Genomic DNA, 24,938 nt, shown 5'->3' on the forward strand with positions numbered 1-24,938 from the left:
GTCGGCTGTAGTGGCTCAGCGTGGGGACAATAATTACAATTATCATAAAGGTTGAATTTAGCGAATGAATCTAAGCATCATCAGCATAAATTCATCTCTGCTACCCTTGATGTAACACTGACCATGAACACCACAGTCACCTTTCACCAGTCCAAGAGTGTTTTACTGTAAATTCAGCACAGCCAACTAACCTTTATCTCCCGGCCAAAATTGCCGAGTATCTGAATATACAAAGTTAATATACCGCAGTTTGTTTGGCAGGACGTTTCCCCGTATGAAAAAACAAAGCTTTTTATCATGTACAGATCCAATATTTGATTTAAAATTGAGGTTATTACATGCAAGCTTTAAATTTCCTGTTTGTCAAATGCCACTGAGCAGTCTTTACCTTTTAAATAGAACCTGTCCTCTCCTGTTATGTCTCGTTATTTTCTCCCTGGGAAATACAGCAGTTGTACCTTCAGCTAGCAGACACACTGTGTGACAAACGGCACAGAAACAGTTTGTTTGCTGAGCTGATATAAATGTAATATTCAAAATTACTTTCCACTAACAAAAACGTTCCTCCCTTTGTTATGTTTGCTCCTCATCTGTAGCGCTAGCTACATGCTGAAGTATCACGACTACAGCTTATAGACACTAAAAACGCTGTCTTGGATCATTCCAGCCCAGTTTAATCCCCAGTATACCGCAATACATGATGCATAAACTATGTTTTTGCCTCTATATGCCAGGGCGGTAATGAATACAAAACAGGATTGTCTTTTATGTGCTATTGTTCCCTCCATTTAGGCTCAAATTGGTTTGATGTTTGAAGTTGTGGAGTGCTGGGGAAAGAAAAACTTCCCTCACTTTTTTTTCCTTTTTATTAAAAGGCTCAAGCTGGTTGTAGATGGACCGCTTGGGAGTTACAGCGAATGAGGTCGTTTTTGCCTTCCTTCAAGCAGACAATGGAAGCATATACTACAATGAGGAACTTCATTATCTGGGTGAATGCTTGAAATTTACCGCAGACATCAACAGCAACGGGCATAAGACCAGTTCTCTGGATAATGGAGACCTTGAAACTGATGGTCATCTTCCCAGCAATATCACAGTTTCCATGCAGGACATTCTTCCCGTAGCGGATCTGAATATTCAACGTAAGTAACTAAACTGGTCACAGTCAACTTTGATATCAGCACCCGCACATTCTTAATGATAATTCTCAATGATCAACTGTTAAACTTTTATCAACAATGGGTTATTTGTGGCAGTTTTTAAGAGGTGTGTTTTTAAATAAAAATTAAACAGTCTTACAAAATCACAGTCCAAATAGACAAATGATTGAAATTCATGTCTGAGTTGTTTCCAGTTTTAATAACAAAACAACTTGCAGTGAAAGCGAAACAAGGAAGTGATTTAGACTCTTTGATGTTGTTTGTGGCATGCACACATCTCTCTCACTGTTGGTGCTACAGAGGTGAAATGTGTGATAGCAGAAGCCCAGATTGTTAGTAGTAGTGTCTTGATGGACACTATTTATTGTGTTCAAAAATGTTAAACTTTATGCCGACTTGCAGCCGAGTGTGAAGTGGCTGGCATGAGAATCAGCACCTCTAAGTCTGAGGCCATGGTCCTCAGCCAGAAAAGGGTGGAGTGCCCTCTCCGGCTCAGGGACGAGTTCCTGCCCCAGGTGGAAGAATTTAAGTACCTCGGGGTCTTGTTCATGAGCGATGGGAGAAGGGAGCGGGAGATCGACAGACTGATCGGGGCTGCATCTGCAGTGATGCAGCCACTGCACTGGTCTGTCGTGGTGAAGAGGGAGCTGAGTGTAAAAGTGAAGCTGTCGATATACGTTCCTACCCTCGTGATCTTTGGTTAGTGACTCAAAGAATAATATTACGAATACAAGCGGCAGAAATGAGCTTCCTCCAAAGGGTGGCTGGCCTCTCTCTTAGAGATAGGTTGAGGAGTGCGGCCGTTTGGGAGTTGCTCAGAGTAGAGCTGCTGCTCCTCCACATTGAAAGGAGCCAGTTGAGGTGGCTCGGGCATCTGACTACGATGCCTCCTGGGCGCCTCTTGGGTGAGGTGTTCCGGGCATGTCCCACCTGGAGGAGGCCCCGGGGTAGACCCAGGACATGCTGGAGAGATTATATCTCTCAGCTCGCCTGGGAACACCTTGGGGTTCCTCCAGATGTGCTGGTGGAGGTGGCTGGGGAGAGGGAAGCCCGGGCTTCTCTGCTTAATCTTCTGTCCCTGTGACCCGGCCCCGGATAAGTGAAAGAAAATGGATGGGATGTATGGCTTTATGCTGACTTAAGGATTATATTTAAGAAATCTTGTTTTCGTGCAGGGAACCATGAACAGGCTGCAATTCACGAGGTTGCACGTGCGCTTGAAGAAATTGCTGCCCAGTTTGAAGACAGAGTTGTGGCTCAAGCTACCAGGAACCTGAGAAATAACATATCAACCTCTGCTTCTTCTGTGAGTATGCTCTCAGCTAGATAACTACTCAGTGCACAAAGTAAATGTAGTAATAAAAAAAGGGGGGGGGGGGCTTCTATTAAATATGCTAATGTAAAATGGGTATGGGGGTGTATTGAGAGTACTCTAGTGATACCATTCACCAGGTTTTTAGTTTGATCCCAAGTGTATGGAGATGGATGTTTGTTTCTCCTTTTCAGCAATGGAAAGCTCACCTTACCTCAGAGGTAGAGAGGGTGTTAAGGCACGGGGTAGGTCTGGAGCACCTACCCCAGGAGAAAGTCATCCTAGCCCTCGTTCTCACACTGGTGAAGAGAGTATGCATGCAGGCCCCAGAGCTGCTGAGAGGTCTCTTCCGCACGGCTGTGCAGTACATCAACCCTGAAGGGGGTCTGTGGCGTTAGAGGCAGGCTCTAAGGAAATGACAGTTGAATCTGAAACTGGCACCTGCTTCTCATGATCAGCTGACTGTGAAAGGAGCAGTGACTTACCAGTGGTAGCACTTTCTTGAATAAACTGAAGGCATTGTTTAAGTATGACACTTAAATTTCTTTGTTATTCCATTGCTTGTTTATTGTTGCTTAAAAGTGTTGTTTTTTTCATTTAATACTTGAAAAATATTTTCTTTTGGTGTTGCTGTATTTTTGCTTGAGGTAAATACTTGTATTATCATTGTGTAAAATGCTTACATTTAAGTTTGATTTCAGCCATTGAACATTATTTTATATACACGAACACAATAAACCACAGCCAAAATATTCTAATGTAGTTTAATCTCTTTATTATTCTTGCTTCAAACAATGTTCTGTAGGAAACTGGAGGTACAAAATGCCATGTTTTGACATCCATCCTGAACTCTTAAAGTTTCCCTTTCAAAGTAGGTGCAGTTTGAGTTGGTCAGTATTACATTTGCAATACTGAGACTGACATGAACAGCCATACAAATTTCCAGAATATCCTTAAAACCTCAGAAAATTATGGGGTGAGGCAGCAACAGTGAGGGTGTCCTAAAGACCAAGCTAACACACAGATAGCATGAGTTCCTCATAAATTTCCCATCTATTCCCACAAAGGAATCGAAGGGACATTCCACTATACTGGTTTCCATTTCCTGTTCAAACATTTTTTTTTTCTGCTCTACTGGCTCACTGTTAAGTTCAAAGATTTCTTTAATGTAGTGTGAATGCAAAATCCAATTTTATAGATGGCATTATGAAAACTTGCCTTCTAAGCATATGTGAAACTGTTCAGTGGTTTTGGGGTGTCTTTTAGTGACCCAATTTTGCTTTCAATAACTTAAAGGAGTCTACTGTCTCATTTCCTACTTGGCGAGGGATATAATGTCTTGTCACTGGGGTAGATGCAAAATACAGAGGACTAAATAAAGATGTTGGGGTACAAAAGCAAAGTAAGTGAAAAAGGCAGGTTGTGACTGGATAAGTTGAAATGGAGATCCAGTAAATTTCACCATAAAATAAATGTTCAAATAAATACTGAATCTATGTGCTGCACTCAGGCTCTACATTTTTGGAGTAATTACAGCTAGCATCATGCTAAAAAAATAATCCCACTGCATCAAGATTTAATATTTTGCTATAGTGACATGTTTTCAGACCATCATAAGATTTATGCACTGATGGCACAAACGTATTGTGTAATGTGTACAGATGAAATTCATATATTCGTTTCAGAATGACATCTTTATTCATTTCTATAGAACCAATTTGGTTTGTTTATGAATGTATCAGAATTACTCATCACAGTTAAGGAGAAAAATATGAATACCACTTTGTTGCGGAGGAAAAGGAAGAGCTAGAAAACCATCCGTCGCACGACAAGCTATCTTAATCTTGAGGTTTACGTATTCTGTAACAGTACATCAGTGAATTTCCAGCTTCACTGACTCCAGTGGCAGAAACAATCCAAATAAGAAAACCATCGACAACAGAAACTGAATAAAGCAGAAGAAGGATAACAGGTCAAACATGCTTTTGTACTAATTAGTACAAAAGATTGGAGTCAAAAAGAAATTAGAAACTAAATTGAAACTGAACCCCAAAAGAAAAACAGAAGTAGAGTGGAGTGCATTGTCTTCACATTTCTGTGTGTGCACCTGGTTGAAAGAAGCAGCAAGGACTCCCAGCACTAAGGTTGTGGATGAAAAGACATTTTGGTTTGCTGGGGAGACTTTCACACATTTTATACCTAGAAGATTAAAAAAAAAAAAAAAACTACTTGTAAGGAGAGTCTCACCATGTGTATTCCAAATACATTTATTTCTACCATAGCACTCTATACTCTCCTCCCCTGAGGATGACCCCTTTCCATGTTATTTCCTCTTGAACCCTATGAGAACAAATGCTAGAACAGCTACAAGGACTGCCAGAGCAGCCCCTCCATAAAGCAGCACGTGGAGCTCTGATTCGGGCTCCGGCTGCACTGGGGCCTCCTCGGCTGGGGCTTCTACAGGGTCCTTCACAGCCTCTGGGATTGGAGGAGCAGCAACCGTATTGTCTAGCTCTGCCACAGTCTCTGGTTCTGGCTTAGGAGACACAGTGATGGACTCTGGGTTCAGCTCTGGTTTGGAAGCTGGTTCTACTGTGGGCTCAGGCTCTGCTGGTGCTGTTTGGATTTCCTTGGCTGGAGATGGGGGTGCCATCTCAGCAGGCACTGGGGCAGTGACAGCAGCTGGTTCTGGCTCAGGTTCTGGTTTTACCGCAGGAACAGACAAAGGTACTGCAGGCTCAGGTTCAGTGGGAGGGGGTTCGGCAGCTTCTGGGCCAAGGGAAAGCAGCTCTGGTTCTGAGGAAATGAAAGAAGGTTCTGCAGACAAACTTGCAGGTTTCTCTATCACAATTGGCTCCTCTAATGAAATCAGGGAACCCGGGGGTGTGGGGTCTGCCTCAGCTGACACTGGCAGAGGAGGGGTCTGGTCTCTAAATTCCTCCTTGAGCTCAGCCAGCTCACTCTCAGTGCCTAAAACACTCATCATGCTTTCTTCTATCACTCCGACTTCACCACCTTCCTCCAAAAGCTCAGCTTCCTCACGCTCGACATGGACAATGTCCGAGTTTGAGGAGTTGTTTTCGCTACGCTCCTCAACCAGAGCAACACCCTCGTTGCTATCCAGGCTCTTGATGTCTTCGGGGTCCATTGTACCAACCTGTGCCCACGACTCGTGGCCAGCCAGACACACAGGTAAGCTTTCTGTCTGCCAGGAGCTCTGGTCACTGCTGTTGTCTCCGGTGCACAGCAGTGATGAGGGAGAGCTGATTTGGTCGTGATGCTGGTCTCCTGAGAGGATGTAAATGTCGTTGCTGTCTTCAGCAATGGTTGCAGCTTGCTCCTCCTCGAACACAAGGCTGAATACTTCACCCTGTGGTACACAGGAACAAAGATGACATTTATGTTAAGTTTATTATTAGTAGTACTTATAATATCTGTATTAAAAGTTTGTTCTCTGGAGCACTGCAGCCTTAGAGGGCAGCTTCTCCCAAGAAAAAGAAAACAGTGTTATTTCAGTACAGTTTCAAAGTGCAACAGTCTACATATAAATCTGCACTGCTTTAAGTTAATCTTCTACGCCACCTAGTGATCAACAACAGAATAAGGAAGCATCTGTAAGGCTGAGGTCTTATTATGTAACATACAAATATAATCATGTGGGTAACACATGATTGAGTTTGCTGGAGGAAAATACATTTGAATAAGTTTCACAAACCAATATATCTGACTTTAATATATTAAAGGTTACTCACTTTTTGAGGCTGGTTTTGTCATGCCAACATTTAGTAAGGAACAAAAAAATATTCTAATGTGAATGAGTATATAATATTGTGCTGACCATACAGTGGTATAAATTTACAATTTGTGGCTCAAAACAGTCGAGTGCAACTGCAAGTCGAGCAGGAAAACCTAACATGGTAACAGCCCTGTAGGTCCAAGGCTTCAACTTTGGACTTTACATAAAAGCATTTCCCTGTTGTATCACTATAAAGCACTCCCCACATGTTGCAATAATATAAAACAGAACTCTCTACAGAAAATCACAAATGACTGCTATGGCTTCAAATACATTTTATCCAGGGGTACATTAATATATACTATATATTATTAGCATTCAAAATGACAGCCAACCTGATGGCCACACAAGAAAAAAATCTAAGGAAATCATTAAAGTCAGTAGGATTCATCCTCTGGGGCTCATTTATTTCTAAAACCCTTGGCAATCCATCCAACATAAGCTGAGAAGATTTAGCCTTGAAAGTAATGGTCTGTCTAACCAAAAGAGCAACATGCAAAGCAGCACTTTGTCACATAACATGCTGAGCAGGTGGATCTTGCAAATGACACAAAAAAAAGGAGAAGAAGAAAGGACAAGGCTGGACATTCGTTAAATAAACTGTGCTTGAGTGAGGAAGCTGAGTTTGTATCTGTCATGGCCAGGGTTCTCTGCTGTGTTGCGTGTCACATAGGTGTGACCTAAACTGATGAAATTCAAACAGACAGTTCAGGCACTGGGTGTTAGTCAAACGGGGAGGTTGAGTGTTTGTGCAAGCGTCAGATAGAGAGGTTCAGACAGCTGCCGAGCAGCTTTCAATGCAACACCCATCATCTGAAATCAGGAGAATGTGTCAGCATGTTCTTCACAGAGCCCCTGACCACACATCTGCATCTGATTTACTCACCATTTAGCTTCTGAGGAAGCATAAAGTGTGTAAACAAGTACTGACATATTTAAATATGATTTTTGGAAAACCTTCACGCCATGAAGGTCAGACTCAGCGCTGTGCATGGCAGCTGCATCCGGGGAAGTAGGAGAGAGATTAAATCTAACAGCGTTTCATCGTTATCCAATGTTTGCCTTCTGCATAAGCTGATTTGAATGTTGCAGAGCAGGAGTGTCACAAAATCCTACCCTCTCAGGACACGGCCTCCACATCAGCTCGACACAGCGGGTTAAGGGTGCAAACAGCAAATGTTTTGTATACTTCTCAATTTGTAGTTTTAAGTTTCTACTCATATAACAGACCTCAAACCTCAGAGAGGGGGAAAATTGTGTTTTTAAGAATTGATATAACTGCACAGCGGACCACAAGCTACGAACCGTTTGTAATGTAATAAAACAACGTAAACTATGTGAACAATACAAGGCAAAACTACTATCTGACCATGTACAGTTCAAAGATAGAGTGCCAGTAATAAAGGTTGAATACAAACAGATCCGTGATAATAAACAATTCAAGCAAACAATTTCAAAACCTGAATAAGTAGTTTAATAAAGAATAAACAAAAACATACCTGACAAGACAAATACACACTAAATTTGTAATCTTTCTTCACTGTTCCAGGTTGTCCTTCAGAAATGCTGAGGGTGGGAACCACACTAGGTTTTATTCTGTTGTCAGACTCAGCTCTCCACCCTCGCCCTAAGACAAACCATATAAACCCACAGCACATTCTTGTTGTAGAGCCAAAGGTGCGCACAGCCTACCTGTCTCTGCTCTGCCTTTTAACTCTGTCTCTGCAACACAAGGTCAAACTCTTTTGGAATTAAACACTGAACCTGAGAGCGATCACCGAGGCTTTTCTGAGAGAAGAAATCTGCTGACAACTCTACATTAGCTACACTGGCATATGTCACATACAGTCAAAATGCTAAAACTGCTGCAAATCCAAACATTAGCTCTGACAGATTTGTTACGAAAAGCAAACTTTCCACATCAACGAGAAATCAAACTCCAGTGATATATAAAAGGTCAGTGTGAATTTGAATTAGTGATATTCAGTTTTGGGATTATTTTGGTCAGTGTAACTTTCACCAGTTAATATGTATGTACCCTTGGCAGTTATGAGGATTATCTAATCGCTGGTCCTAAATGGTCGGGCATTGCAATAGGTCATACAGCTGACTGAGCTGACTAACACGAAGTTCTGAGAAAGAGCAACAGCTAGGTTTCAAAAGGAAAATCATACTGAACTAAAGGTGAAATGTCTGACTGATATCTACCAATGTCAGGGGCCATTATTCATCTGCTATGTAACATCAGTTCTTTGCTGGTGAAATGGTTTAAAAACACTGTGATTAAAGACTTTGAAACAGTTTTGGCACAAAGGGGAAATAATAACAAGGACAACAAAATAAGCAACCAGAGAAAAAATACTGATTTCAGCTGTTGGCCAGCTGGCCCAGAATTTCACAATAGCTGCACATATCCCTATTTTTAAACTAACATCACTATTGCTATGCAGGCTTCTTCACATTGCAAGACAACATTTCTTTTCCAAAGAGGGACTTTCCGTCACATTAACGCATCTTTTTTTTTTTTCCTCACTGTTGGCCACTTGTCTCCAACAACCTACACTAACCACACTATTAATCTGCTTCTCTTCTTCAACATCATCTTCGGATTTACTGGCAGAAAAACATTTACATTTCTATTATTTTACACTGTATCATCAAGTTTAAGCATTTCACATTGCCTTGGTTTTCATAAGCTCACTAGACCAAATTTTAAATGCTTTACAGATGCCACTGAGTGCACCATTTGAAAGTGTTTATGGAATCAGACCACTTTGGGAGAGACTCTGGAGAAACCCCCTTTTATTTAATCCTAATGCGACAGCCTCTTGTTGTGTGTGCTTGTGAGTTCTGTGTGATTGCTGCATAATCTGCAATCAGTAAATATTGGTTTTAGGCCAGACATCACTGACAGTGTTGTGGGTAGCTGAGAGACTGTTAGATAGACAAGAGCAGCAGAAAAATGGATGGCCTGCTTAAATCCTGGCAGTCAGCCTGTGGGCTAGTGCCTTAGCAACTTTTTACAGCAAACTACAAGAGGATCAGTCAAGGTGATGATGTTTTTGGAGGATTATTAGAGTTATTTTAGGGACTTCCACAGCCTGTACAGGCACTCTCCATTGGCCCACGCTCGTGCTGATGCAGTGGCACAGGGATGCACATATGTAAGCACAGAGCTGGTGAGAGGGTGCTTACATAATAAGGGGGAAGCACAGTTACACTGTACAGGGTGCACTGTGATGTGTCCTGACAGGGTACAGGCTAGGACCTTTAAAGCATCTTGTTCTTAAAATATCATCACTGCAGCATCACTTTTTCTATGCAGAGCAGCTTGTGCCAATATACAAAACTGAGGGACTATGGTGCTTTACTGCCTTTTATGATATGATGCTTTGAATATCAAATATGCAGCAGTAAAATAATGCATGTCTTTAATCTCTCTTTCTCTTATGTCTAGAAGTGCAATTATCTGTGGGGCACCTTCAAATCTTTGACTTTATATTATTACTGCATATATTTTATTATATTGCACTCACAAAGACAGCAATATGAAGTGGCTGATGTGCACACTCTGTTCTTATGCAGCAGTTTTCACTGTCAGATGGACAGCTGTCTGCTTCCTCAGGACAGCAGGACACAAACATCACGCGAGCATGCTGACAACAAGCTTCAACTTCAACTTTTTTTTTTTTTTTTGCTCATCTCCCCTGTCGTCTTCCCCAGTGTGCTCCTCCAACCCAGCCCTGAAGATGCATTGTCTGAGAGCTACTGTTTTGTTCCTGCCAAATGAAGTGTACACCACATTAGGGCCATAACAATCCTTTTTTTATTCTGATGTAACGAACAAAGACGTTAATTGAGCAACCCAAACCTAACTTACACTTCAGTCACTACAGTGTCCTAAAACAGAACTGGATGAACGCGACATTGCTTTTTCAATGTAATGTAAAATACAAAAATAACCTCGACTGTTTTTGTTGATTAACATATAACCTAGATAGATACAATAAAGAAAACATAATTCAATATTTTTAAAAAATGTACTTCTAATTTATTATCAGTGACCATTTTTATATTTTCTGCTCTTAGCCGTGCAAATTCATATCTGATGGTCAGAACAATAGGCCAGAAAAAAATGTCAAATATTACAGTGCATTTAACGACAACAACAACAACAACAAGGGACTACTGGTAGAAAGATAAGACTTTTTCGGCTTCTGTAAATTTGTCACTGCTGCACGCGGACACCTTTTCTCGGAAAACATGCACATATGCAAACCAGCATACAGATGCATCACAAGTAACCCATCTTACCTGAGCACGAAGTTGTGAAACCACCAGTTTAGGCGTGAACACGCAATGCCCCAGAGAGTCAAAAAAAAAAAAAACAAGTGAGTGTCAGAGATGGAGTGCAGAGAGAAAAAACCAGTTGGAGTTGTGCGTGCAGACAGCTGTCAAACTAATGGAGAATTTACTTTGCCCTCACTGTGCTCATCCCTCCCCTCCTTCGTATTCTCTCCTTTTCACAGCCTCTTCGTGCACTCTCTCTCTCCCTTCTCCTTTCTGTTCATCACTCCATTGCCGATCATGTCAGAGCCAATCATCTGTTCATCCACTATGACATAACGCAGAGCAAGAATGTAGCTTTGTTTGAAGCCAGCGTACTGTGTTCACATAACACTGCGTGAATCCAGGCAGACCATGACAATGATGTAATGGCGACCAGAGCAGCGGTTAACATGTCAAGTCACGTGAACTTTCATCAACATGGCCTCGTTAATAGATGCAAACGCAGTGTTCTACTTATTAGAGCACTGAAGGACTAAATTCTTGTAATATTATCTCTGCAAGAATGTCAATCCAGAAGCAAAGTTGCACAAGTTGCTTATCTATGATCATTCTAAACCACGGAAAGAACGAGCCTCCAACCAAGCACTGTGACTTAGTTATGGAAGGACTTTGGGATCAGTGACAACACGCATGGCTAAAGGTGTAACTGCTAGATTTTTGTTCAGCAACAGCTACAGTTAACATGAACAGGGTTTATATAGCAGCAGGGTTTATGTTTAATATGAAAACAGCCAGCAGAAGAGAAGTATTATCAAATTTTCTGGCTGAAAATCTTTGAAGCTTCTGGTTATTGGCACAAAAAACACAGCAGTAAATACACTGTACACAAAACTGTCTGATTATTTATATGGTTACCATATATTGATAATTTATAGGCATGGATATATGTTATTTGTTTTAATCTGTAAAGCAATGTGTTTATTGTAGCTCACTGATGCCCTCATCTGGCTATTGGGGGGTGTGTACATCTTTATAAATCTAGTGCAATAAAGTTTTCCATTAATTTTATGCAACATCTTATCTTACGCACGCTCTGCACAGTCAGTCCTTAATACAACTTAGAAGTCTGAGTAGTTTTCTGTCCTTGATAGTTCTAAAATTAGTAATCACAACTGCAGTCTACATTTTTTTAAGTGTTCCTATACTGGGATGAGAATACAGTTTTCTTACTTTTAAAATTGTATAACAGTTATTTTGGACTTTCAGGTAATTTCAGGTATGTTGTATTTCTTTCCTTCGTCACATGGTTAAAAACTCACCCATCCCCCCTGCTGAATGATGTAGTCCGCCTCATTCTCCTCTAGGAAGCGAAGCCCCAGGTCCAACAGAGTTGTCACCGACTGGCCTTCACTTTGTAAACCCTGGAGCAGCACTAAAGGTACAAGCACCTGGTGATAGTAATGTGAGAGACAGAAAGCAATAAAGAAACAAAAATTAAAAGACACAAGCAAGGCAGAAGTGTCAAATTTATGGGGAAAAAAACATAGTGTAAATATTGCACCTTTTCCATATATTTTGTGATGTGTCATTGTTAATCAGAGCAGCAGGTGGCTCACTCACCTTGCTCCAGCCTCCCTGTGTGTGTGTTGAAAGATCCAGCACTGTGCATCTGAACTTCTGGTAGTCCAAAGGTCTGAAACAGACATTACCAGTAGTATTAAACACAATATCTCCATGTTTAAAATGTACTCAAAATCAAAGAGATAGCTGTGCTGCATGCTTCATTTAATCTGCTTTGCTATAGTTTCATGTGGGCATCTCCACATTATAACCCACACCTGTGACAACAAGGTGTTTGGACGCATTCTCGCATGCACAAAATGCTCACGCCCCTGATGTCTTTGCGATGGGGAGCAGCTACACCGACCCATCATCATCTCAAAGCAAGTAAAAAAAGCAGAAAAGTACGTGTCTGATATTAATTTAGAGCTTAATGAAACTGTGCATGTGTGTCAGTTAAAGACTTTGAGTGGGGAAGGCGTGGGGAAAAGTGCAGGAGATGTGTCCCTTTCCACACAGGATGGGGGGGGTACCTTAACATAGGCATGTTAAACCCCCTCTCCTGCCCCTCCCCAGCAGCCATGGTATCTACAACTGGTGATCTCACATTGAGCTCTTATTTAAAAAATGATGCACTGTTATCGCAGATAGCAAAATAAATGCCACCATTGCACAAAAACTAAACTATTTCCACCCTAAGGCTAGAAAAAAACAACTCTGATACCTGCTGAGCAGAATACTAAACTGATATTAGGTTACATGCATTTTGAATGTTTTAGTTATGATGACGCTTTTAATTAATATCACATGCACAGTTGGTAGCTGGAACAGCAATCTTTATCAGTCAGCCAATAAACTGCACTACTCGAGTAGCAGCTGGTAATTAATTTATTTTCACAGATAAAAGTTCACACATGATTAACTTCAGGAGGTTTCAGCAGATGCGTAATGTTTTGGTTTCACTTTTATCATCAGTGTACAGTGTCAACCCGAGGGAACATAAAGGCTAGTATATATTTCCAGCACAATAATCAACATATTTGAGCTGAGACTGAATGCTGTAACTACTCCTTTTCCAATGACTTCAGGATTTTCAGGAGATCCAAAAAAACAAAACAAAACTGTGTCCACATGGGATTGTTTTGATGATTGTAATTTGTATGTTTTTTGACAGTTTATCTTAAACTACCTTAAATCTAAAAAAAAAACATTCAGAAATAAATGCACTTTCAGTATGTTTCTTTCCAGCTCTGACTGTGAAAGTTCAAAAGTTCATTCAGCAGATAGTGAACAATACCTGCAGGATATCAACAGTGACTGTGCCAATCCTTTGAGATAATAACACCTTCCTCATACTGTATGAGTGTACATACAAAGTGTAGTGAAAAATGGCAGTTCACGGAAGCAGCAATAAACTCAAAGCAGTGACAAATTATGCTAATTTAGCTTCACTTTTGTCAAAAAGATCTCAATTACTTATCTACACCAGCAATGCCATCATGTGAGCTGCTTTTTTGCAAACACACAGCCCGAACTCTACACACTCACCCTGTGAGGAGTGTGTGTACAGCTGCTGACAGGTGTGTGTCAAGCTCTCGGGCCACCCTGTCTCCCATTGCAGCAAGGCAGTCTTCAACAGAGTTCTCTGGGTTGGCTGGAGTGAACACCAGTGATTTGCGGGAGTCAAATCCTGTCCTGGAAAAGGCTGCAACCAACACAGACCGCAGGACTGAGTGATATCTCTGACATGCTGTGAAGCTCATTTACAGGAGATAGTCATTTTCCAAAGAAAGGGAAGAACATTAAATGTGAAGCCTGTTAGTGGATTTCTAATTTCTAAGATGCTGTTGATAAGACTACTAAGTCTTTTTTATTTATTTATTTAATAACTCTGAGTAACATTAATAGTATCCTAGGCTACTGAGACACAGTGCAACTTTTGAAAGAGGGATAAAAACCTCAATTTATAAACAGGGCTGAAACTAAACTATCATTCATTCAAAATGCTCCGTTTTTCCTCACTACATGTGACTAAGTACGATGATTTGCAGCAACATTCACTCATTTTATAAAGAAACCAAAGATCTTTCACAGAGCATGTCATGTCTGCACACTGACAAATACTGCTCAAAAAATTAAAGGAACACTTTTTAATCAGAGTATAGCATCAAGTCAATTAAACCTCTGCAATATTAATCTGGTCAGTTAAGTAGCAGAGGGGGTTGTTAATCAGTTACAGCTACTTTGGTGTTAATATGTTAATCTCGGCTTTATTTATTTATTGATTGATTTTTGGTATGTGTTTATGTTTATTTGTATCTATGTGTAGTGGACCTGATTCTATTGGGGCCTCTTGGCCAGGTCATGTTTGTAAATGAGAACTGGTTCTCAAACATTTTACCTGGTAAAATAAAGGTTAAATAAATAAAAATGAAGCTTACAACAGGTGCACTAGAGGGTCAACAGTGAGACAACCACCAAGCAGGAGTGGTTTTACAGGTGGAGGGCACTGACATTGTTTTGCACCTTAGACAGTCCAGGAGCTCTCTGATGCCCTGATCCAGATCTGGGAGAAGATCCCCAGGACACCATTCATTGTCTCAGGAGCATGCCCCAATGTTGTCAGGCATGCATACAAGCACACGGGGCCAGACAAACTGCTGAGTACCTTTTTGAGTTGCTGCAATGATATTTCAGCAAAATGGACTAGCCTGCTGCATCATTTTTTTACTTGAATTCAGCCCTCTGTAGGTTGATAATTTTCATTTCCATCGAACCGTGTGACCTAATTTCATTCCTAATGCATTAGCCAGTCCATATCAGTGTAGAAATCCAGCATGATTATTTTTCCCATTGAGATCTGATGTGTTAAATTAGAGTGACCCTTTCATTTTTTTTGAGCAGTGTACTTACTTTGGTCAACTTGAAATAAACAACTTTAGACCAGACCTGTGACAGTGTTCAGGGTTATTGAAGGCTTATCAGTGAAGCTGACTGTGTGCGTCTGTGGTAACTCACATGCAGCAATTTCATCTTCCAGCTCTCTCAGCTCTTCCTCTATGTGCTCTTTTATCACTCTGGATCTTGTTTTGTCAGCCTCAGTATCTGCTGGAAGAGATACACAAACATGACTTATGAGCCACCATCGCTCTATCCTTCATTCTTTCTGTTCCTCTCTCAATGTTTGACATAACACTTGAAGAACTTCACAAAATATTTTACACTACTTAAAAAAAAGCTGTTTACAATGTCATTTATGTTCAGATGTCTTAGGTGGAAATTCTGAATTGCTTTGATTGGAGTTTAACAGGGCATTGTGGTTGGATAGTCATTTCAGTGTGTGAAGTGTGTGTGTGTGGGCTCTTTTTAAAGCAGTCCTTATTTCAACACCTTCTCAATAATAACTTTAGGAACCACATATGAATGTTGGAAATAATCTTCCATACTGATGTCAGCAGTTATTTTGTGATGGGTTCATGTGTAACCTTTACACATTTATTTTTGTCATGTTTTCTTTATGTAACTACTCTAATAATTTATAATATGATTGGTCACCTGGCTTTGGGCGTTGATACTTAGAGCCAATATCAGGCACTTGCATAAGTGAAGGAGAGACGGTGAATGGGTTACTGGATTTTTTCTTGACTGCTGTGATTATTTGTGCACTCTGTAAAAGGCTGAGTTTCTTTTTTTTTTTTATTAATAAAAGTCATACACTTATTTGTTTTGGATCAGAGCAGATAAATAGAGTTTAGTATGTGAGTGCATGCTCAAATTCAGCCTCTCAAGACTTTTAGTTTGTTTCCTGGTTTGTTGCTACAACAATAAATACAGGATCTGACTTTTTATTAAAGCATGAAATATTTAACAGACTAGGATCAACATCAAAGGGAAAACTGGGACAGTTCTAGACTCCAGTATAATGATGTGCCATTGATGCTTGCACACCAAATACACACAACATGCCAACAATCCAGGTGTGCACACCAACTTTCCTGGAGGAGAGGACTATCTTTGCTGGCACTCACTCCTCCTCAGCCTGGTGCTGCTAAATTCAAGGCAAAAAACAAAAGAAACCAAAACAAAGCTGGTAATGGTTTTCTGTCATCCTGCTCATGAAGGCCATCAAGGTAGAGGTAAATTATTTACAGCACTGAGTCCACACTGCTCAGGGTGTAATGAACCACGCAACACAAAAACAGAAAGTGGGGCTGTATCAGATTTACAGAAAACACATTCTGAATGTGACCGTTCAGCCTGGAGAGATGCAGGAATCATTTTACAATGTTTATACAATCACCCCAGAGGCACCGGTTATTTCCAATGTGACTCCATTAACTCAGTTGCAGTGACGAATCACTTCTAAACTAGGGGATTCTTCATTGTTTCAGTACCTGACTGATGTGACTTTTCTCAATTTATGAAATCAAATAATGACTTTTTTTTTTTTAACAGAAAGTAAAAAGACACAGCCGCCATCTTCTTCATTCTCTGTCTCTGCATGAGTGCCCTGAGAACCAGTGTTGGTTTTTCCTGGCCTTGGTGCTGTTTCAGCATTTAGACAGACAACTAGCCAGACAACTATTTTGCTTTGGTCCATTGGTGTGTGAGTAATCCTACGGTGATTGCACATGACAGGCTGTCAGAAATTGGAGCGGGTCAAGCGGAAAGCAGGGATCAGCCTTCTCCACCCACTCCAAGCATGCACACAACAATAAAATGGACAGGAAATAAAAAAGCCCCCCCCCCCCCCCCCCCCCCCCCCCCCCCCCCCCATCTTCTTTTTCTTGCTCCAAATACATTTTTCAAATATCTCGGTTACTTTACTGTCATGCATGGTCCAAAGAGGTCCTCCAGCAAAGTGTCTCTCTCACTCTTTAACCAGTAAGTTTTATTTCACAACTAACATCATGTGGTCATAACTTGCTTGCACAAACTAGAAGAAATGAACAGCTGCTGGCATTCACACATTATTTCTCTACCCTCCCATAGCAGACATAGAAAAGAATTACTATATAATAAATTTGTTAAAAAACACATTTTTTTGGTATGTCGAGCATAATGGGAACCTGATGAAAAATGAGATCCAGCACGCCTGGGGCCATAGCACAGGGTTGCTGTAAAAGCCTATGTGAAGACAGACCAATCTGGTCACCATACTGGATTCCCGAAAGAATTCTAGCTGGGCTTTAAAAGAGAATCAGTGACATATATTGCTTGACAAGCACTGGCTTCAACTATCATGTTAAAGTGGGCATACAAGTCTTCTGAATGTGTTCCCCTGCCAAAGTCAGATAGAGAAAATTGAGCTGGTAAAACAGGTGGCTACGTGCCTACACACCCCAAATATTTTGTGTTACAGCCATGTGTGCATGTGACTGCTCCCCTATTTGTGTGCTCTGTGAATACATGTGTATTACGGTAGTTGTCTGTTGCTTATCTCATTAGAAATTTTGATTAAGAAGAAAAGTTTGCCATAAATGCAAAGCATTTCCTCTCACCGTGAGCTGCAGCTGGTCGGTCCAATCTACCCATAGGCACCATTCCTAGGTAGTTAAGCAAAATATATTTGGTTTCATAATGGAAACCCTCAGGCACAGTGGCTGTGATTGAGGCAGAAGAGGTGGAGCCTGAGGTAGCCATTGAGCAGATGTGTATCAGACTCTCAGGCACATTAATTCATACAGTCAGAGCTGGACGTCTCACCTAGGGAAAATAACAGCCAGAGGAAGAATAAAATGTCATCAATGTCCCAATCGTTACACTCTGAAGGAGAGTAATTTGTGGCTGAGGCACCCATTAATAAAAGCTATGAAAATCCATATCTACATGCTGGTGTTTTTTCATACAATGTGCTTAAAAACAAAGAAGCTGTTATATGAATGACATAAACAGATGGCCCCCTCGTGTTCACACTGTCCTGCACCGACTGTGCAAGAGGACAAATTAAATTTTCCCAGTCACTCAAAGGGTGTTTTCAGACTTCTGTGACTGCATGGCACAAGACATATTTGGGTACTTTTTTTTGTGCACAGATTATGATTTACATAACACACGTGGCAAACAGATGGTCGTTAAAAACAAAACAAAAACATCCACTTAAAAAACACTTTTCAAATGCAGTTATTACTGCACGCATCTTAAACACTGCCTTAACCCACAGTAACTTCTGAGTTAATCAACCCGCATGGCCCTCCAGAGATGAGGTGACACCAAGTGGACCAAAAGTTCCATTCGTGTCAAGTTTGCCAAATTTTAAAAAAACTTCCGGGTTTAACTATCAAAATAAAATGTGGCGCATAACAGCATAATTTAAAAGTTCTATTATCAAATAATAACAAAGCGGCTATAATAATTAAAGTAAATTAAGTAAACACAGCTATACTCGAAAAATTTCAGCACGTCTGCAAAAATCTGCCATATAACACAGTTATGTTCTCTTTACTAACCAGACATGTAGCTTTGCTAATTTATTACCTGACTTACATAAGTGTCCGATGCACCCCTCGCATGCAAGCTATTGTTAGCTAGCTTGACGTTACACGTTTTACGTGCTGGAAACAGAAAACTTAATTTTAACTTAAGCCCAGTGGGTGGCCGTTTCTTACCGTCCTTGTCCAAAGGCAACCAGATGTTGACAGACGACAAGCTGAAGAGTAACGCACGTATACACACACACTCCTGCTGCAGGAGCTACAGAGGGTAGACCACCAATGGCAGGTAGCCGTTAGTACACAGTGTGCTTGGGCAGTTAAAGTTAGCTTAAAAAACAAAAATCTTCCTCTCAGGTCCTTCAAAATAAGACTCTCCTCAGCCTTTCAACCTATGGTTACAAGAAGTACACGTGAAATTTATAAAAGCATCAGGTCTGTTACTGTGAGTGATATCCCTTGATTCTCTGTTATACAAAAATTTGGAGGGGAGCCACCCAGCCTTAATATCCCGTTCTTGTTTAACTCGAACGCGAAGTGTTATTTTGAAAGTGGCAACCGGAAATTCTGTTTTTCTCGCGTAGCCAGCTCGTACAGAAAGCCAGAGGAAAGTAAAACGCTGTTTTCACCCCAAACTATTTGGGCTTCACTGGATGGTAAAAGTGGCGGAGGCTACGAAGTTTTACAGACTTTAAAGAGACAAAAACGTCTTTGAGAACAGCGATGGCACTCACCGACGCTGACGTACAGAAACAGGTAAAGTTTCTGGACAAGTTTAACCACTTCCATCCCACTGACGAGTATTACAACGTCAGATAAACACACATATAATCTTAGTTAACGGGCCAAAACCTAAACTGCAGCACCGCGCTGCAGTTGAATCAGTACTCCGCACATTGTGTAACTTTTTGAGGTAACGGTGCAGTTTAATGTGTTCTGGTTGTTGGTCAGTTTAGAATAAAACGAGTGTAAAGTTTAAACTGGCTTCAATAACGTTAATGTCTAAAAGCTAACATTCCCATTAATACAAGTTAATCTTTTGATAGTATACAACATGATTTAAACACTTTCTAAGGCTTAAGTGTAAAACAATATGTATCCATTTCTTTGTGCTTTCATTTAGACATAAAACCAGGCAAACACATAAAGGTTGCACTTTGTGAGATAATTTGAACCTGCTACTTTTTGCGTTTCTTATGGCAGATCAAGCACATGATGGCCTTCATTGAGCAAGAGGCCAATGAGAAGGTTGAGGAAATTGATGCAAAGGTAACTGAAGCCTGTCTGTCAGTCAGTCTTGCGGTTTTTGTCACAGTGACCTGTGATTAAATCAACCTTCTGTACACAGGCAGAGGAAGAGTTCAACATCGAGAAAGGTCGTCTGGTGCAGACCCAGCGGGTAAAAATCATGGAGTACTATGAGAAGAAAGAAAAGCAGATTGAACAGCATAAAAAGATGTGAGAGTGGTCACACATACTACACAAATAGGAGCACATTCATCAAAAGGAAATTGAGTTACATTGCCTTTTTTCTTTTTTTATCACTGTTTATCCCAAACAAACACTTACAGATCTGACACTTTGCAGTCTTACATCTCTTAGTAAACACTGTCTCTCTGAAGCAGTGACTGATCTTCTGATGGCTTGTGAGGCATGCACTGAACTAACCAATGTGGAAGCCGCATAAACAGATTTAATCAATTCTGGGCCAACAACTCTGAAGAGAAGAACACGACAGCTTTAAAAAGTCCAAAACAAACTCACACGCAGTTCAAAGAAAAACAGGCTATCCCCTGATTTAAGAAGCAGGACGTTTGCTTGAAAAATATCTCAGCTAGAAAGAATTAATCAAAATCAAAACCCCTCCACAGCCAGAGATCCAACATGATGAATCAAGCCAGGCTGAAGGTGCTGAAGGCCCGGGATGACATGATCACGGTGAGCGATCAATGCTCATGTCTTCCTCAAAGTCACATTTCTGTGTCAGCTGTGACACAGAAACTTCCTTTATTTAAATTCATCACAATTTTAATTTGCTTCCATAATTAGCTTGCAATCTTGAGTTAATTGTTTGTACATATTCATACATGCAAATAGTGTGCAAATGTTGTGTCCTGTATTTGACCTTCACTACTACAGTACAATGGAAAAGATGCTCATTTATGTTCCTCAGATCCTAGATAAATACAATTTTCCTGTTGCTATAGACAAGCATTTAAACACAAGTGCCTATATACCATAAATCATGAATGATATATGAATTTCTATTGTATCCAATTGTCTGTGTTTTGTGTCACAGGATCTGTTAAATGAGGCCCGTCTGAGACTTGCAGAGATTGCTAAGGACCCTGCTAGGTACTCCAACCTGTTGGAGGGCCTAGTGCTTCAGGTATAATCTCCAGCTGCTATCTGAGATGATAACTCAACAGTTGATATGTTGGTTGGTTCCATATGTTTACTTTTTTGTTTTTTAACATTTCAGGGATTCTACCGACTGCTAGAGCCTAAGGTTACCATTCGCTGCCGACCGCAGGATGTTGAACTGGTTCGGGTGAGGCTGTTCTAGCAAGTTATTTAGGAAAGAAAGCACGGGCCATCTGCCTCTTTGGTTGAATGCAGAATAGCAGATAGTACTTTTTTTTTCTTTTTATTACCCACCAGGCTGCAGTCAATAAGAACATCCCTATCTACAAAGAGGCAGTGAAGAGCAACATAGCCGTCAAAATCGACAAAGACCATTTTCTTCCAGCTGACGTGTAAGATGATTTAATGCACTTTTTGTGACTTTTTAGCGCAACCAATAAGGTTATGTAATTGTTTCAGATTGTCTGTTTGTTATTGTCAAGATTTAGATCCAGGATTTTCTGGGAGGATTCTTTATCATTGCAAAACAAGGCAAAAACTGACTTTTTTCTTGATTTCTTTACTAATATAACAAATATACTGTACACTCACTGGACAGTTTTAGTTACATCTTGGGGGTTTTAAACTTCAGAACTACTTTTTTTTTTTTTCTTTGTGGAGTAGACTCAACAATATGCTGGAAACATTACTCAGAGACTTTGGTCCACATTGAAATAATAAGATCACACAGTTGTTGCCAGTTTGCAATGATGCAAACCTCCCATTCCAGCACATCTTAAAGGTGCTCTGTTGGATTGAGATCTGGTGACTGTGGAGGCCATTTGAGTTCAGTGAACACATTGTCATGTTCAAGAAACCAGTTTGCGATGATTTGAGCTTTGTGACTTGGTGCATTGTCCTGCTAGAAGCAGCCATTAGAAGATGGGCACACTGTGATATGGGCATGGTCAGAAAAATACTGAGTTAGGCTGTGGTGTTTAAACAATGCTCAGTGTGCAAAGAAAATATCCCCCAGCCTGTAACACTTATGGATTCATACATTCATGTTATTTGTACCAAATTCTGACCCTACCATCTGAATGTTGCAGAGACCATCATCAGACCATGCAACATTTTACTCTAGCCCATGCAAATTGTAGCCTCAGTTTCCTGTGGTACCTGGTGTGGTCTTCTGCTGATGTAGATGAAGAAGGGCATTGCAGCCCGAAACGTTACTTTCTGAAATACCGATGGATTAAAATATTTCCAGGAGCTCGTTGGTGTGCGGACCTCCTCCTTTTTCACTGAGCTCTGTTCGGATCCAGCACCCAGTTTAATTTTTGTGGATGTGCGTGTTTCTCTCTTATTAAACTTCTGCTGATGTAGCCCATCTAGTTCAAGGATCAACATATTGTGCATTCAGTGATGCTCCTCTGCATACTTCGGTTGTAACGAGTGGTTATTTGAGTTATAGTTGCCTTTCTATCAGGCCGAAGCAGTCTAGCTTTGTTTTCTATTTTTCAGACCATTCTCTATAAACCCTAGAGATGGTTGTGTGGGAAAGTCCCAGTAGATCAGAGGTTTGTGAAATGCTCAGTCCAGCCTGTCTTGCACCAACAACAATACCATATTCAAAGTCACTTAAATCATCTTACTTCTCCATTTTGATGCTTGGTTTAAATTCAGCAGGTCATCTTAACCATGTTTACTTGCCTAAATGCATTGAGCTGCTGCCATGTGACTGGCTCTTTAGATATTTGTATTAACAAGCATTTGAACAGGTGTACTTAATAAAGTGGCTGGTGAGTGTTCTCAAAAATATTAGACTAATCCAGATCCAGATATCCTTCTGGATATCTGCATGTAGAAGGTATTTTCTGCCTTGGCAGAAATATGCAGTCTCAGTCAGATTTTTTTTTTTTCTCTTGTGACTAAAAAGAATGAAGAAAAGGCAAACTTGGAGTTTGTCCCTGTCATGTTTGCATTAGATTTTTCATTTGTTTTAACAGCTGTGGAGGAATTGAAGTATATAATGAGAATGGGAAGATCAAGGTTTCCAACACTTTGGAGAGCAGACTGGAACTTATTGCACAACAGGTAAAGTAAGCTTGATATACTGTATCTGAAATTTGACTCATCATTTATGGCTGCTATAACACACCTGCTGCAGTTGCTGCTGTTTATCTGTGGAGGGCAGCACAGCCCAACTGGCTTTCCAGTGTTCCTAATTCACTGAAAACTGATTCCTATTTTCCAGTAAGGCTGGGAAATTATGTACAAATTACAGACATTTCTGATTTACTTTTGCAAGTTTTGTAAGCTTTATTCAGGAGAAAGTTGTTTTGAGTATTTTCTGTTTCATATGCATAGTTCCAAATACTGGCAAGAATATTATTACTACATAGGCATCAGAAAAATAATTTTAAGGTTCTCCAAAGGCCCAAATGGTCTGCGGCCCACTTAAAAACCAGAAAATCGCATGGGGCCCACCCAATCTTAAAACTTCACTCTAATCAAAATGCCAGAGAAAGTGATGTATTTCCTTGAAATTTTTATTTTAAAAAAACATAAACAACACAGGCTGTTGGCTATTATTGCTAATGCTGCACAGTCATATGTAAAGTGCTAATGCCAATATGTGACCTACTTACCACTGGGACACAAACTTCAATACAAGAGCAGTAAATTTAGGTCAGCGTAATGAGTAATATCACAAACTAACCACCTACTACTACTAGTTTTAATTCATTTCTTATATAAATAAATACATTTATATAAATGTGTAACATATTTGTGAGTAATTTTGAACTGAATTTCTGTTATTATCGTGGCTCCGTTTGCCATTTCAAAATTTGTTCATTACAAATCGTCTTACACATCCAGGGAGAAAAAAGTTTAATGATAAATGGGACGTGTATCCCCACTGCAGTGTGTAACGTGACAGTGCAGAGAGTATTATTGGCCTTGATCAGAACAGCTGCCACAGATCGGTTTGTATTGGCAAAATATTTGACTGTTATCATAGCTTTTTGTTTGGCTGCTTCTAGGAAATTAGATGGTTACTTAGCAGTTTGGAATGCTGTGTAAAATGTAAACAAAGAGAGTGCAATGATTTGCAAATCACTTAAAGCGTATGTTTATTTGCAAATAGGACAACATATCATATATTGAAATAGAAAAATCTGATTGTTTATTTAAACATATATGCTTATTTTTAATTCCATGCCGGAAACACGTTTGAACATTTTGAAATAGTGGCATAAATATATATAAAATAGCAAAAGATTCAGAATGTAGTGGACAAGGTCACACGACAACACTGAAGAAACCACTGTTACTGAGTACAAGTGAACAAGTTCAAAATGGGCATGAAAAGAAAAACACAAGATCTAAAACTACTGCCTGTTGTTCACATTTTATTTTAAATGATTTGCAAATCATTGAATTTTGCTCAGTGACCATGGCAATAAATAAACAAATGTAAACATTTGCTTTGTCATGTTTCTTCACTATTTCCCTGCAGTAAGTCCCCAGAGGTTTCTCTGTGTGTTCATACATTTATATCCTGACTGTCTTCCTGACAGATGATCCCTGAAATCAGAATGATGCTGTTTGGTGCCAACCCCAATCGCAAATTCTTGGATTAACAGTGGATATGAAGAGAGCACTGTGGAGTATTTAAGGTGACAACAGACTATCAGCATGAGGTGCAAAAGTCTATAACCACCTGCTATTAGTGCTGCTAATGCTGATGGACAAAATAACAATTTGACAAGTGCTCTTATGCTGAAATGTCCTCTATTCATCTTCTCTTGTCTAAAGGACTCATTTATGCTGTAGTGGCATTACAGATGTTTATCTTCAGTTTCAGTTTGAGTATACTGAGCAAGCTGCATATTTAAACCAAAGACACCGGCATATACTTTATCTACAGAAAGCCATACACGTGGCAATATAATAAGCATTGCTTTTGTATGTATGTGTGTACACAGAGGTGCCTAACATTGTTCTAAAGGAATTAACAAGATATCAAATAAATCTGTGTG

General features: G+C 40.2%; 2 protein-coding genes across 3 annotated transcripts; one reads left to right on the forward strand and one right to left on the reverse strand.

The window, feature by feature from the left end:
• Positions 1–3,230: 3,230 nt before the first annotated feature.
• On the reverse strand, positions 3,231–19,161 carry bcl2l13 (BCL2 like 13). 2 transcript variants are annotated; one of them, XM_030731291.1, is made up of 7 exons: positions 18,727–19,161; positions 17,620–17,824; positions 15,137–15,223; positions 13,667–13,823; positions 12,179–12,251; positions 11,878–12,006; positions 3,231–5,842 (listed from the first exon to the last, which is right to left on the reverse strand). In XM_030731291.1, the coding sequence occupies exons 2-7, from the start codon at positions 17,759–17,761 to the stop codon at positions 4,796–4,798; spliced, it is 1,635 nt and encodes a 544-aa protein (XP_030587151.1). In that variant the 5' UTR covers positions 17,762–17,824; positions 18,727–19,161; the 3' UTR covers positions 3,231–4,795. The 2 variants fall into 2 exon arrangements, with proteins under 2 accessions (XP_030587151.1, XP_030587150.1); XM_030731290.1 differs by having other exon boundaries at positions 15,137–15,226.
• Positions 19,082–24,902, forward strand: atp6v1e1a (ATPase H+ transporting V1 subunit E1a). Its single transcript, XM_030731296.1, has 9 exons — positions 19,082–19,305; positions 19,753–19,818; positions 19,898–20,007; positions 20,421–20,487; positions 20,849–20,938; positions 21,032–21,100; positions 21,211–21,305; positions 22,902–22,989; positions 24,477–24,902. Exons 1-9 carry the CDS (start codon positions 19,273–19,275, stop codon positions 24,537–24,539), a joined length of 681 nt encoding a protein of 226 aa, XP_030587156.1. The 5' UTR covers positions 19,082–19,272; the 3' UTR covers positions 24,540–24,902.
• The last annotated feature ends 36 nt before the right edge of the window (positions 24,903–24,938 follow it).

The sequence above is a fragment of the Archocentrus centrarchus genome, chromosome 6, assembly GCF_007364275.1.
Source record: "Archocentrus centrarchus isolate MPI-CPG fArcCen1 chromosome 6, fArcCen1, whole genome shotgun sequence".
NCBI classification, from domain to species: Eukaryota; Metazoa; Chordata; class Actinopteri; order Cichliformes; family Cichlidae; genus Archocentrus; species Archocentrus centrarchus.